The sequence below is a fragment of the Lottia gigantea genome, assembly GCF_000327385.1.
Source record: "Lottia gigantea unplaced genomic scaffold LOTGIsca_156, whole genome shotgun sequence".
NCBI classification, from domain to species: Eukaryota; Metazoa; Mollusca; class Gastropoda; family Lottiidae; genus Lottia; species Lottia gigantea.
In genome coordinates this window covers 77034-93572 of record NW_008707898.1, presented here as the reverse complement: position 1 = coordinate 93572, position 16539 = coordinate 77034, and the positions used below count along the sequence as shown (strand labels likewise).

The 16539-nt window shown below is 33.1% G+C and overlaps 3 protein-coding genes across 3 annotated transcripts; all 3 read right to left on the bottom strand.

The window, feature by feature from the left end:
* Positions 1–436: 436 nt before the first annotated feature.
* On the bottom strand, positions 437–4748 carry LOTGIDRAFT_141086 (hypothetical protein; the record flags this gene model as incomplete). Its single annotated transcript, XM_009050808.1, has 3 exons — positions 437–595; positions 941–3459; positions 4592–4748. Coding segments are annotated over 3 exons (2835 nt in total), but the record flags the coding sequence as incomplete, so codon positions are not given.
* Positions 4749–8055: 3307 nt separating this feature from the next.
* On the bottom strand, positions 8056–8741 carry LOTGIDRAFT_59870 (hypothetical protein; the record flags this gene model as incomplete). Its single annotated transcript, XM_009050807.1, has 2 exons — positions 8056–8144; positions 8600–8741. Coding segments are annotated over 2 exons (231 nt in total), but the record flags the coding sequence as incomplete, so codon positions are not given.
* Positions 8742–11819: 3078 nt separating this feature from the next.
* LOTGIDRAFT_173330 (hypothetical protein) lies at positions 11820–13558 on the bottom strand (the record flags this gene model as incomplete). Its single annotated transcript, XM_009050806.1, has 3 exons — positions 11820–12046; positions 12615–12797; positions 13282–13558. 3 exons carry the CDS (start codon positions 13556–13558, stop codon positions 11820–11822), a joined length of 687 nt encoding a protein of 228 aa, XP_009049054.1.
* Between the last annotated feature and the right edge of the window lie 2981 nt (positions 13559–16539).

Here is a 16539-nt window from a genome sequence, read left to right as displayed (position 1 = left end):
TCGATTTTGAATAAGTGAAGGGCAAGCTCTCATTGGTATGGTTTACACCTGACCAGTTGTCTGGACGGACAGGAGAAGAGACAATATCAACAGGACTAATGGTAGTGAGTTTGTAAGAAAAATAAAGGGTTATAGTAAAAAGAAAATATTTATGATAAAAATGGGACTGCATTAAAATATAAAAAACATCACAGTAAACAATATATTCTAAGAATATCATAAAATAAAATCGTTTGATCAAACATCAAAGGTTCCATTATATGGTTTGTCCTTTGCGAAGTACCTCAACCCTAAAAATGGCATATCCCTCTATATACATAGACCCTAATCATCGCATATAGACCTTACTATAATATATGAGACTCTACTAATATAATGTAGAAATGTCTGAGGCAGATTAACGTGACATTAACATCCATTACTATTGAATATTTGTTTAAGAGTATATACCAATATCACTAAAAGACTGAAAACTGGAACTGGATTCTATCTCAAAACCTTCATTGGTTTTCTCCATTTTCTCTGTTAGTGTACCACCTTCCATCCTTAGATTGATATAATCCCATAATGCTTTGTATATAAATCTGTACTGTTCCTGTAAGTAAAGAAACATCATAGCAAGTTAAGAACATAAGAATAAGAAGATGAAAATCAAGTTTCAATCGTAGTTTTGAATTCCTAATTGGGTTAATCAAGATGGACAATCCCACACAGAGTGTAATTAGATAAATTCTGGTACTACAGTTTCATTAATAATGTGTTTTGATGCAACTATAAAATGCTTTAGAACTGCACAACCTACAGCATACAGCACACTGAGGAGCATGGAGCACTGTTTATATTAGCAATACTTTTCATAGATTGGCATACCGATGAGGCAAACCATGTTGATGAATTTCAAAGATACTATCTCCTTCATTCAACCATCTCTAGCACTTACCATTTGACAGAGTATTTGTACCCTTTGTTTCTTCAGGTGGCGTATTGTATGGAGAATATCTACTTGTTTATCACATTCCATCTTCTCACAGGCCACTGATAATGTAGTATATATACCACTATGAGTAGCACCATCTTTACAATGTACAAGAACTGGGGAAGTATTTTGGTTAGATGAAACCTGCCACTCATTTACCAAATCAATCATGTCTAATATCATAGTTTTAGACACAGGAACAAAGTTAGGTTCATGCCAGTCATTCAGTTGAAATTGACGTACGATTCGTGGAGATTCATTTGGTTTTTGAAGATTGAAAATTTTAAAGTCACGACTCGTAATATTCTCCATTTGACACACTGTGTAAGCTTCTATTATAAAAGGTTCAAACTGTTTCATTTTTACATCGGGCCAATATTTAGCACATGTATCATCTTTACTGTCATAATTCTCCAACATAACAATAGTCTTAATATCGTGGTCATACACTAACTTCCAGAAGTCAATAATTGTTGTATGGAGGGGCGTTTGTGTCATAATAAATTGATTGCGTTTTCTGTATCCATCCATAAAAACAGCATTAATATAGTCATTTCTGCCAATACCACCTGGTGTATATAATATTGGTCGATCATCATTATGGGGTATAATATCAGAATATCGATTCTTCATTTTATTAGCAGGCAACAAGGCATCGGAACATTTACTTGCTGGTGGACCAAAAGTAAACTTCTCCAGAAGTCGAAACTGATCTTTCAAATAGGAATGTCCAGTTTTTCTGTTTTTCTTACTGAGATCATGGAAGGTCTCCTTCAAATTTTCTCCTACCATAGTATCTCCTGCATAAAACTCTTCAAATATACATCCGTAAATGAACACATACTGTCCAAAAGTACGCACCATGTTTGGTCTATCTTTACGCATTCTCTTCACAAAGTTAAACACACTAATTCGACCCTTCTTCTCATATTGACTTATTAATGAGTCCACAGCTATAAATACTCCTGTTCTAGCCATACCTGTACCACAATGCACCAGTATAGGACCTGGATCCTTACCATGGTAGTCTCTACACTTATACCTCATCTCTAGGAAAGGAATGGGGTCGAGAGGAACACCATGTTCAGGCCATGTGGTATAATCAAATAAAACAACTTCATATTTATCACCTCCTACTGACGTCTGTAGATAGATGGTACGTATGATGTAGTCTGCATATTCATCAACTTCTACCAATTCTAAATAAAAATTCCCAACAACAATTTGAGTTTCATCAGTCTCTGGCCAATACTGGGTACACTTGACAATACCATCTTCAACAATGTTAGTTATCATTACAACTGTCTTAATATTCTCTTGGTATATCATTCGCCAAAAATCTATCACAGTTTGTTCATTGAATGGACTTTGTGCAGCAATATAGGCTACTTCATGTTTATCATCTCGAATATAACTAGCATTTATATAGTCACTGCTGGAATTCTCATCAGGTTTTAGGATAACTCTGGTTTGATCATAAGGTAACAAATGTGGAAATCTATTTTTATGTCTATTCCGTTTAGATTTAGCTTCAGTGTCAGTTGCTGATTGGGAGGCATGACCTATTTTCTTAAACTCTTCACTAAATGAGATTCTATCGTTATTTGGTCCACACAATGTATAACCATTCATATCAGCAGGGTCTGTTGGGTTGGAAGGAAGTAGATCTCTACCAGCAATAATATACCGACTCTCACGCAATGAGGACACTTTATTCCAATAAGTTTCAGGATCGTAATCTTGCATGTATACAGACATATCAATATCATTAGTGAGTTGGGGTTTATAAGGAGTCGAAATCGTTCTATTTCGCCACCAGACACACACGACAATGATGATGATAATGATGATGATTATGATGAAAAGCACCACCAGAACAATTATCAGGGTGGTATAATCTGTGGTGCCGCCTGTTGCTAGAGGTTCCTCCGTTGTAGGTGTCTCAGTAACAACTTGAGGTGCAGCTATAACTGGGGCTGCCATCTGGGAATAAGCGCTTTTAGTAGAATTATTGATAGTGCTACGAACAACATAGTAAACATTGTAGGCTTGATTTGCGTCTAGAGGAACATTGTTATAGCCACCATAAATCTTCCCATCTCCTATCACAAAGTTACGCTTAGATGGTATATCTTGTTGAGTTAGTTCAGCCGTGACATATCCTGGTAGAGAGGCAATACGTCTCTTTCTCTTTCTTGCTGTTTCTTTCTCGATCTGTAATTGATATGAGATCCGAGGCCCAGGGGAGACAATTACTGGGTCAATGGCAACTGTAATTGTTGTGAATGACGAATCTACCAGAACTGGTACAGGGGGAATCGGTGGAGTATTCTGTTCAGTCCAAAAGTCTTCAGATAATTCTGGACCCACTCCACGATCATTGGTAGCTGTTATAACAAAGCGATACAGAGATCCAGGAGTTAGACTACATTTCCTAGCATTAGTTACCCCAGTTGTTATCGAGGCCACATTATCATCAGATCCTGTAGACAATACTTCTTTCAATAAAACCTACAATGATAAAACATGATCATGATCAATGATTTTTTTTGTGTCCATTGCACTCAAATGCTTATCAAAAAGAAACCCTAGCCTATTTAATGAAATCAAGCAATCTTGATAAAGACTAGAGAACACTGGTCGAAACGTCGCTCAAATAAAGTTAGTAATTGTAATCCATAAGAATTTTTTCATTACATCCAACACGTTTACTAAATGCCATTCAAAGACCTAGCCTATTTGTTAGAAAAAACACATCATTTTGATTACAAGGAGTTGATTTTGGGTTGAACAATTATCAGATTGTTTTACTAAGAAAACATTTATCTGTACTACAGACCAACAGTTGTTATCTCCCATTAACATTGGGGATATATTGAAAGTATTGTGTCCAACATCAATCATGAAGGCTTCAATTCATACAAGATTTAAACACATTTTCAGTTGTAAAAAGGTTTTCTTAACTTTTTAAGATACTGGGTATTGTTCTGCACTATTCCAATTTTCCTGCCATTCACCTAAAACTAAGCTTTTATGTTGTCAATTTCATGAAGGTCCTAAGATATCACTAGTCGCTTTTCTGATAGTGATGTCATAAAACACTTTGTTTTTGCAATCCCTTGAATCCAAATTAACTTACTGTATAGCTTCTAATAACTCCATTAGGTATGCTTGGTGGCTGCCATTGTACCTGAATACAAGTCATGTTACGGAACAATAAAACAAGTTCAACAGGAGCTGATGGTAAATCTTGTAAAGTTCGGACTGATCTAACTGAACCATAATTACCACTTCCTGCTCCATTCTGAGCTCTGATCTATAAATAGATAATGACACTAACTTATCAAAGTGATTGTAAAGAGGCTTTCAAACCTTTTTATCAGGGACACTGATAGCATTGATTTACCTCATTCCAATTTCCAACAGACATCTATGGTTCTAGCAATTTAAATCAAATTAAGCATTTAAGAAGTTTATAGCACTACATCCTGATGTGTCTACAAAGAATTATCCTAAGTGCAAATAGGGCACATGCTCTCTTTCAACTTACCTTAACATAATAAACAGTATAAGCTTGAAGACTTTGTATAACAGTAGATAAACCTAGGTTAGCACTGTGTGTTATTGAAGTAGGGAATGTAAAATTACTGTTATCGCTATAAGCTATGTTATATTCTGTTATCACACCATTTGGCTCAACTGGTAGATTAAAATTTACTGTTATATTGGTCTCTGACGGTATTAATTCTGTTATTGTAACAGGTGATGGTACTAAAAATATATATATAATAAACAGTAATGTACTAATTAGCTCTAATTTACTGTTAACAACAAACAAACATTTTTCTATTATGTATTTCAAGTTTACCCAGACTCCCCTTTATCTCAGTTTTTGCTTCATTTGTTATATGGATAATTATATCATGCTGTGGGATGTAACAATAAATTACCCATGCTTAAAGAAGCACTAACAATTTTTTCTATAAAGAATTAAAAAAAACTTACAAGATTCAGCTGTTTGAAACATAAATAGAGAGCTATAAGGACCCACTCCTATAGAATTAACGTATCTTATTTGTATGCTATATGTTGTATAAGGTGATAGTCTAGTCTGTGTGATACTGGTTTTATTAACAGAGTCCAGACGACTAACAGAATTATTCATATTAGTTGTCAGTATATCATATTTCACCAATATTCCACCACGCTCTGCACACAAAACATCCGACCAGATCACTTCCACAGACGTTGATTTTAAATCTTTAGTTAGAAAATTTGAAACAGTTCCTGTTGGCACTGAAAGGCAAATTGAACACTCTGAGATAGTGACATTCATAGGAATTATGGGGTTCTCTCTTCTAATATAGAACATTAGTGATGAATAACAAACTGGCCATTTGTCAAATTCAGATATTTCTATTATTATAAACTGCATTATTTTATATGAGTGATTTGCTTAGAGATGTATTCATACGCCATATTGTTACGAGAAACACTACAGTTTATCGAAAAATAAACACCAGTTCACGAAACTTGGTTAGAGAAGGGAGTGATTTTAGAAATGTTAATCTAATTACAAAATGGCGTAGGCTATTGTCAATATTTACTGGGTAACCCTGGTAAAAAAATTAAAATGTTTTTGTCACTGTGTATAACGCACATACTGAGTTTGGCAATCCCTTTTTACTGTAAAAAACTGCTCAATTTTCCATTCAAATATTTGGTATTTAAAAGATCATAACTTACATATTTCACCAGTATCTATAATCTTGGTTAACTTATCAGCTATGACAGGATTGACACCATCAGCTTCAACTGTTATCAAATATCTCCGATATCGTTGTAACCCTGTGAGGTCTATAGGGGTGAATTTATTAATGCTCTGTACCGTTATATTGGGTTCATTAAATACAGCACAGTCACTAATACCTATTACATTATATGTAGCAGTGACGTCAAAATTCAATGATGTTACAGAATCAACTAGATTCCAAGAAACTTGAACAGAATTGTCATTTATCAGTCTTAAAGTGATGTTATTGAATATCCTGGTACCTATAATAAAAGAAAACTTGTCAGGCATGATAACATACACTCATATAACAGATCATATTGCTCATACAGCAGATTTACATGCAAGACTTCAGAAGAAACCAGTAGTGTATTTAGGTGGAGGGCTATTGGGCCTATGCTTCTCTCTCGGGCCTGTGATAGGTTTTATTTTGAAATAGAAATTAAGCCCTCTTAACGCTCTAAATTCATCTCAGGCTATCTGAAATATATTGACTTCCACGGGGCTCTTGCAGCCTCCAAAGCCATAGCCTCAAGGGGCTTCGGCCTTTCTGATCTTGTCTCAGAAGACACCTCTCATTTTTGCCCCCCTCATAAGGAATTTTCTAGATTCACTCTTGGAAGAAACAATGTAACAATTAGATTAAAGTAGAATACCCAGTTGGTAATGAGTTGGATTGTCTTTTGCTAGCCAATAATGTTCTATGGGTTATCCTTCTAAAGAGATAAAAAAAAAATCTTATGCCATGTCCAGTGCTTGTTTGAATCCTACCCACATTTTCCCAAACATTTTTAGCCTGATAGAAAACAATCTCAAGGTACAGCCCAGATAACATGCAGATGTTGGAGCCTATTGCAGATATACAGCAAACATCTCCTGTAGAATATCATCTTACCTATATAAGATCTGATAGTAGTAGGAATAGCAGGTGTACTTGATGGATTTCCTACAAGACAACATTAAAAATGTATTACCAATATTTCCTTTAAAGTTGCATGTACACTTATGTTAAAATTGTGTTTAATGAATCAATTACATAGGCATCTTTCCTCACTATTCTATTCAACCGAACTAGAAATAATTCCAAGAGCCTCAATGCAAAGAGATTTGGCTAAAAAAATCGTGTCTCCCAATACAATTATAATGGATACAAATTTTTTATTAAATGACTTAAAATGCATGTCATGTTACTTCATTTAGATCTTAATTAAATTAAATTATTTACCTGAACAATCCACATAATAAAGATCTGAAACAAGACCTGGAACAGCAGATTGTATTTTACCATCAGAATTCTGATGAACATCCACACGAAATCTATAGTTCTCTAATTCTCTAGGAGGGTTAAAATTAACAGTATATCTTGTTTGACCTGTTCTAGCTGACACATCTTGATAAATCAACCACTGTGGACTGTTACCTGGTCTTTGATAATGTAAACTGAAATTATCATTATAATATACTGATTCTTATTGAATTGTATTAAAGGTCCATCTTGAAAAGCTATCACCTATGCTAACAACTTACCTGTAAACCTCATTTAAGTTATAACCCTAGACTGTGTATTAGCTGACACAGGTACATGTGGACAGGATAGCAATTGGTGAAGCATTTCATTTTGCTGTTCGACTGATAGGCCTATAACTTACCTTACTTTTTTATAATACATAGGCCTATCAGTCGACTGGCAAAATCTCAAATGCTTCACCAATGGCTATCCTGTCCACATGTACCTGTGGAGTAGTTGATAGGTGTTGAAATACAAGATTCTCAGAAAAACTGGCTGATGCATCAGAGTTATTCTTTACATTGAAATCCACATCATCAACGACAATACAATTGAATTTTCTCTTTAAAATATTTATAATTTCCTTGACTGTACCAATTATAACCTACTGGTTTTCTCAAAGTTTCAAACAATTAGCTTACCTGTACTTTCCTATAGTATTCTGTCCAATATCAAATTCCTTATTCCATGCATTCCAACTGACTTGAACATAACAAGGGGATATAATTGTCACCATTTCCGGAGGTATTACTAGTTTTGGCTTACCTGAAATTTTGGAAAATAACATATAAAAGAACTGATTGTCAGATTGTAACTGTAAAAAGTGTTACTGATGGCTGGTATTAAATTCTATTAGATAGTAAGGCAAATATTGATGACTATATTCCATCAATAATGGAAGAGATAGAAATAATTTGGGGTATGTAATCTAAGTGAGAAATTTTACTTACGAACACTGCAACTGGGTCCACCATATTCTACAGCACATTGACCAGAAGAACACAACCCATTAATAGAGGTACATGTATCACCTGGTGGACAATGGCATTCCTCAGCACAATTTACACCATACGTATTAACAAGACATGCTGAAACAAGACAAATTTTATATTATCTACTTTCCTGTTTTGAGTAGAATGTAAATCAGTTTTTGTACAAAGAGAAAGAAATACATGTATTACATTGTTCCATACTTTTTATAAAAGATATCACTTTAGCTAGTGAGGATTGCCTCCAGCTGCTAAGAGTAGGATAATTGAACTGTTCTGGATAAATTTCCCTTATTGTGCAATGCATGGTGTTGCCCTTCTTTGTGAGGCAATGACAAACATAGAACTCTACTTCACTCATTTTCCTATTGGGGCGAAAAAATAACTAAGGTCTGAAAAAAAATGAACCGGGCATCAATCCGAAAACAAAAACATGTACAGTGGGGAAATTTCAGGCAAACCAGCATACTTCAGTGCCCTAACAACAGACCTTCAGCCATATGCCTATGTTTTTCAATATCAAATCACTGATAATGAAGCCAAGCTATACTTACTGTTATTACAATATGGTGGTGTACGATATCCTCTAGCACACATAAACCCTTCACAATATCCAGTATCATCTCGACATAATGCTGGATTTAAACATCGACACACTCCATTACAATTAGGTCCATACTTCCCAGGGGGACATGCTATAATGTGAAAAAGAAGATAAAATATTCAACAATAAACCTTGGAGTTATCATCTGTATACATATTGTATCTCATCATCACCTGCAATGATCTCATGATTATGTCTTTTTTTTCATTTTAAACCTTGTTGAAAAGACCTAGAATATTCAGGCAGGGGAGAAACCAGTGAAGATACAAATAGAAAATGAAATTATTCAAGGTATATTTAAAGGTATATTTAAAGGGATTAGGTTATTTTTTTGTACAATTTCTAGTGCAAAGACTTCTACAAATGGATATATCTTTTAGAAGCTTGTTAAAGGGACCTCGAAAAAGGCCATTCAGAAGATGATTTCATCACAAAAAAAGATTGAGGTGACATCATAATCTTGGCAAATTTTAGTGCAAAAGTTATATAGGAAGCTATTACTGTCTCAGACTCTCTTTCTAACCCTATGTTTAAAGATGGGTTCCTTATTTTTGAATTAGTGTTGAATTAAGCAAACTATTTGATTAACTGGCGCTTCTAATGAATTATCATGTATTCTTAATCATATCATTATGTTCTTATTGCATATAATTCAGAGTTTGAAGCAATCATAAATATCCATGTTTGTATAGTCTAGATAAACAAAAAAAGACTTTTTGACCTTTCTTGATCGGCCACTCATAGGAATTCTGCTGGTAATTCTCTTCTAATTTAGCTAATTATGAATTAATTATGAACAAGTCATTAGAATACCTTTTCTTTCTGTTCACATAAGTATTAACATTTTTCATTTTCTGATATGAAATTAAGGTAACCAATCTTTAAATGTAACATGTAGGTGTTAAAAAGTTATCACAAGTCAAATAAATTCAAAGATTTTTTCCCTTTTGCACATATCTTTCCAACATGACAGTATAGTATAGTGTTGTCAAGGAGGTGTTTTATTATATATCTAATATATCTTTTACTATAAAAGTTGAACAAGACATAGAACATATCATATAATATAATATACTATTATAGTTTATATAACAAACAGGTTTAAGTCATTTATATCATGTACTTGTAACTTGTATTATTATATCTACTGGTCAATTACCTTTATTATATATTATAGGGGCAGTAGGCAATATTTGCATTCTGACTCAATAATAAAAAAAATCTTTGTATAGCATTTTAAGTTTTTGGCAAGTTTTCAAAATCCTATATGAGGTAGCTTTATCTTGCTTTGATTGATTTATATTGATATATAAATATACTAATATAGACCAATAAGTATGGTGGGAAAAACAAAGAAACATTTGGATGCTGTATAAGAGTGCTTCTTTAATTCTAAAAAGCACACAACATGGCATTCAAAAATAAATGCTGGAGGCAGCACACCATTACTTTCAATATAATTTTTTACAGCGTCACTTTAAGGAAATAGAAACCGTTAGTAATCAATATGATTGATTGTTTACTGTAGAGCAATAACACCGTTAGACGTTATGGCTGGATGATTATTACTTATATCACATAGCGTCCATAGTTACATTTCAGATATTTAAATTTCGTATGCAATATCAGATGAAATTTAATTGTGTAAAGCTTAAAACTTATGTCTTAAACACGACTATCACTCCAGTGAAAGTAAACGTGAAAGTGTGTTAATATTATCATACTTACCAGCCTGTATAGACTTGATATACACTGCCAAGATAACAAATAATATCAAAATATAGCCCCGAATATACTTCATATTTCACACTTTTTGATATCAGCTCTTGTGGTATATCACTTTATATGTCCATTATCACACTTTATCAGTATACCCTCACAATAATTCCATTTCGAATGAAAAATCCAGTCAAGTTTCAAAACGTTACCGTTACACAGTTAGATAGTGAGAACAAGTCCATTTGAAATTCTTAGGAATGTACGGGAGATAACTTGATAGAATCCAGTATTATAGTAAATCAGACTACATTTAAATTTTTTCCATTCTTCATTTACTATGTTTCCAATCTACTCCTCAACGATTGTATTAACGTACGAGAATTTAATTGAAATGAAATAGCTTTGATTTGATTTCGTTCAAGATTATCAATCGCAATACTTAAAACCCCGAAATGTTTAAATGAGATTAGCTTATTCAGGGAATGTTTTATTGGTTGAAACATGTTGGATCTTGTTGAAGCTAATGTCGATAACGGTTAATATATACAGGGCTAGTCAGCTAATCATATCGTATCAGAATAGTTCCCAGAGATTAGAAGAATTAAGGGATTAAATCAGAATAGATATATATTGATAACTTTATATTTTATATAGATCGACCTAGTATCCATCTTCAATAATATGTTACAAGTTTGCCCATGAACTAAACATATTTGTGTATATGGTTCTTGGCCATACGAAATTTTGTCTCCATACTGTTTTCACACTTCTGTCGATTAATCGAATCTAACTGATTATTATTATTATATGATTTGGAATATCATTTTTACAATAGTATATATAGGGTAAACATGATTTTGGCTCATATATTCACATATATTCATACATAAATACGACAAAAATGTGGAATGAAACATAAAATAAACGTCTTCCTTTTTCTGCAGACGTGAGGATACCACGGAAGCTCAGTAGGCAGTAAGTTGTTGTCTAAGTTTCATATAAAACCAATCAACTCAATAAACTTGAAATTTTTATTTATTCATAATAATTCACTCACCACCAACGACAAGAAAAAAAGAGAGAAAACTTTGACTTTTACTAACAGTTCACAGGTTGAAACAATCAACGCGTTTACAGATACGGGACAGATTCGCCGTCCGTTTGACCAATCGTACCTTAGTTTCAGAAACGAGGTTTTTGTAAGACTGAGGTATGCGATTTTCCTACATTTCTCGTATTTCTGATTACTATTTACATATTTTCAAAACACAAATCAATCCCCGAAAATGGCGAATATGTCCCTTTAACAATTTTGTATCCTTTAAAAGTGATTAATATGTATATCATATTTTGTATATACAGGTACTGCATTTGACTTTATATTCGAAAAAAATTGTAACTTATGCTTTCAAAAGGAAAATTTCAAAATAAATCAAAATATGCAGTGCACTTTAGAGTTCGCAAATGTAATAACGTTGTAAGTTGATTGCATTCTTCCATTGAAATAAAGGGCCACCTCCAATTGTTCTAAACACACCATATGTTGCATCCTGTGTACCATTTGGATAATTTACATTCCAGTTTCTATAGGTGAAATCGGCATCAGTTCTACCATCTACTGTCAGAAACTCTCCATTTATTGTTATGTTGTAAATTCCAAAGAGATAGTGCTTGTCTTCTGTAATAAATAGATAAGAAAACTTGTTATAAATGATGATCATTAAAAAAAACAAAAATATGGCTGATTTGTTGAATCAATTTCAGGTATTATCTTTATTTTGATTGTTAATTCAGAGTTAATACACCATTTTTCCTGAAAATCACAAGGTCGTTGTGTCTAGTGTGTTCTTGCAGCGCAAAATCAACGACTATGACGAGAGGTGTTTCTTTGTTGATACCATCTTCACATTATCAAGCTACTACGAACTTCGTACTGAAACCTTGGCTGCGATAACCGCTCATGTATCGTGGAATGTTGCAAATGAAGCGATTTGATTGGATTGTACACCAGCGAATACATCCAATCAAAGGCCCTGACAGAAAGTCTGTCAACGCAAAATCACAATGTTTTCAGCCATTGAGGGCTCTAATTATTAACTGTATTTGCTGGCGTGCGTACAATCCCTGGTTCCCTGTCCACAAATGTTTGCAACATATTAAAGGAACCGAGTGTCAAATTTTCTGCTTGAAACTACAATGCTTTTAGACATTTGTGCTTTGTTGCAGATATATTTTTTGTGACTTACCGTCAACATAATTCAATAAGACATCGTGCTTTCTTTGACTATCTATCACCATCAGATCTGCACCATAAACTTGACAATCTCTTCTAGCATGATCGAAGTTAACTTTATACCCTGGATTGTTCATGACAAGAAAACAGATACCGTCTTCTGTCAACTTGAAAGTTGCTGGACAAATATCGCCACCTATAACAATTCAGTATTATGTTGTTGTCAAGGACGATAACTCTTTTCTGCTCTTGTGCAATACTTTCTAATCTGAACTCATCAAGTGGCATCTGGATGATCTGGTTCTTTTAGACTAACAGCACGATTCATGTGCGCTTATGATCGTTTTGGAATATCTGTAACCTGATTTCGACTTAAAATAAATTATACACGTACTGATCTCTAGCAATCCGGAATGCAAAATGCAGGAAATAAATATATATTGTTTGCGCCGTTACATGTAGACAATTCACATATTTTAAATGTGATTTATTTTCATTACAAAATAATGTACAAGAGACCGAATTGACTCATCTTGAGCGCTAACTGGTAACGAAACCAGAGAAAATTATACTTAATATAAATTAATATACTTATAATTAAGTGACCCATTACCCACTGTCAAACTTTCTGATGAAACAAATCGAGTGGAGTTAGTAGTTTATCAAATAAAAGATCTCACCTGATATATCATATCTGGATGCATTCAAGGTAGTCAATGATTGAGAGTCGAAAAACTTGGAGTTAAGGTAACACCTGTTGGTGGTGAAATCAAAGAAAAAATGTCGACAACCAAATTGAGAACTGCATTCAAAACTACAAGCTACTACCGAGGTAGCATCGGTCTTTATTTTATATTTTCCATTTAAAGTCAGCGAATTCTGTCCTCTAATCCAGGTATCTATTTGACCTCGTACACCAACCATAAAGAATTGACAAATTACTAACACCAATAACATCTTATCTCTTGTAGTGTCAGGCTTCAATTAATATTGTATTTATTTCTCACTTCCCTCTTCACTTAACAAATTAGTTATAAATGTTTGAGAACCTTACTCCTCAGGGAAGGAAAGAATGAATTATTTATATTAATAAACACGGAATTTTTTCAATCATAGATCTTACGTCAGTGATATTCAATTTTTGGCTTGAAAAGACTTTTACAGCTCTAAACAATGCACAATAAAAACAATACATTTGTACAATATTGCACCAAACGTCAAAAAAGTCCAATAATTAATTACGAAAATTGATAAAAAAAAAAAAAAAAAAATTGCTTTTGGGATGAAATCTCTATAAATAAAAAAAAATCTTCACAAATATGAAACAAATCTTTACAAATATAAAACAATCTACAAAAATATAAAACAATCTACACAAATGTAAAACAGATCTACACAAATGTAAAACAAACCTTCCCAAATATAAAACATATCTCCACAAATATAAAAACAAATCTTAACAATTATAAAACAAATCTTTCTAAATAAAAAACAAATCTCCACAAATATATAAAAAAATCTTAACAATTATAAAACAAATCTTTACAAATATAAAAAAAATCTTAACAATTATAAAACAAATCTTTACAAATATAAAAAAAATCTTAACAATTATAAAACAAATCTTTACAAATAAAAAACAAATCTTAACAATTATAAAACATATCTTTACAAATAAAAAACAAATCTCCACAAATAGAAAAAAAAAATCTTAACAATTATAAAACAAATCTTTACAAATATAAAAAAAATCTTAACAATTATAAAACAAATCTTTACAAATAAAAAACAAATCTCCACAAATATATAAAAAAAATCTTAACAATTATAAAACAAATCTTTACAAATAAAAACAAATCTCCACAATTATAAAACAAATCTTTACAAATAAAAAACAAATTTCCACAAATATAAAAAAAAATCTTAACAATTATAAAACAAATCTTTACAAATATAAAACAAATCTCCACAAATACAAAAAAAAATCTCCACAAATATAAAACGAATCTACAAAAAAGCATATAAAATAAATCTCTACAATATAAATCAATCTTAACAAAGATAAAAACGGATCTTCACACCCTAAAAAAAATCTCCATATGAAATTTGTAACAAATCGCGTTTAAGTATCAGGTAGTTTTTTCAAAACTGAACCCAATCTCCGGGTATCTGTACAGATATATGTGTTTTGGATTTAATATTTCTGTTTAAAAGCTATTTTGTAGATAATATAACTTTATAATGAAACAATAAGAAGGAATGTATAATTAATTAATGTCTATACCGTCTAATAGAAATTGTATGAAGTTGAATCGACACGATTTCTTCCACCAAATGATGCAGAACTATTCTTAAAATATATTGTGCTAGACAAGATAACATACACCAGTAACGACAAGAACAAGCCCCTGTTTCATGCGTAATACCCATGCACTTGCAAAGATTTTATCGAAGTTGAGCTCAAGTCAAAATAGCTACCAGAGACTGGGGTAGAGGCAGATGTTTCCGACTAGGCCAGGCGGTAGATTATATACCGAGGTAGGGAATAGGGGTATTCATATAAACTGTAGCTGTAGCCTCTATGGGGTCGTTTTTCACATATGCCATAACGATGAAATCCAATTCTAAGTGTCGAATACATAATCGAGGAAACAAACCTCTGTTAGGTGGTTCCTCTGATTTGGGAACTCTTACAGTATGCCCTATACACTGTTCTACTATTATTCTATTATACTCCTAGTCTCTATTTGGCTAGCTTAATTGCCTCTGAGATTTTTTCAATAAAAATTCAAATTACAATAAAGTTAACTGTCAAAAGAGGTTACGACGGTAGCTCAGTAGGCAGTAAGTTGTCTGTAGTAACAATGCCCAGTGACTCAACTAGAGTCGTGACCCGTGGATTTGAGTAGGTTGTGATTTTTAAACATAGCCTATTCAACATAGCCTGCATTTTGAATCCCCTCCAGGCCCTTCTTGGGTTAATTTAGTCCCTATGGTAGTTGAGCCACTGACAATAGGCTATCTTATGGACTGGTCTCGAAATACTTCAAAGGGTGTCGGCTTTAAGATTTATTCCAATATCTTGTTTCTTTGAAGTGGAAAACTCAACACAATTTTTTAAACTAAAAGACTTTCAACTTTTAGAACAAAAATCATGATGCTTGATTCTCCCTAGAAAGAATGTCAGTACAGTGCAATTTAAAGTTCGCAAATATAATAACGTTGTAAGTTGATTGCATTCTTCCATTGGAATAAAGGGCCACCTCCAATTGTTCTAAACACACCATAGAATGCATTCTCTAAATCATCTGGATAATTTACATTCCAGTTTCTATAGGTGAAATCGGCACCAGTTCTACCATCTACTGTCAGAAACTCTCCATTTATTGTTATGTTGTAAATTCCAAAGAGATAATGCTTATCTTCTACAATATGAAATAAGTAAAATTAATATGAATGAGGTTCATTAAAGATGGGTTCCCTTATTTTTCAGTGTCAAATTAAGCAAACTATTTGATTTATTGGTGTTTCTAATTAGATGTGTGTCACAGAGAGGACGCCCAAGGGCCGAAGCCCCTTATGACCGGGGGTCTGGATTCTTCCAGATGGTCTGAAATGAATTTTAAGCATTTAAAGGACTTCCATCCACCCCTAAATGCGCCACTGGATTGGGTTGACATTATCTAATCAAGAATTAAAGATGCTGGCATCAGGCGAAATTTATCCAGTTTTCATGGTAGCTACTATAATAGGTCGTTATGGAAATTGCCAATGTTGTTTCGGGTTGATGTTACGTGACGCATCTGGGCTACTTCAATTAATGATGCTACTGATATTCAAAATGACGTTATGACACTATGGAATTGTTAGTGGTTTCCTGTCCGAATGTTTGCAGCACATTAAAAGAATTGTGTACGAAATTCGCTGCTTATATAACA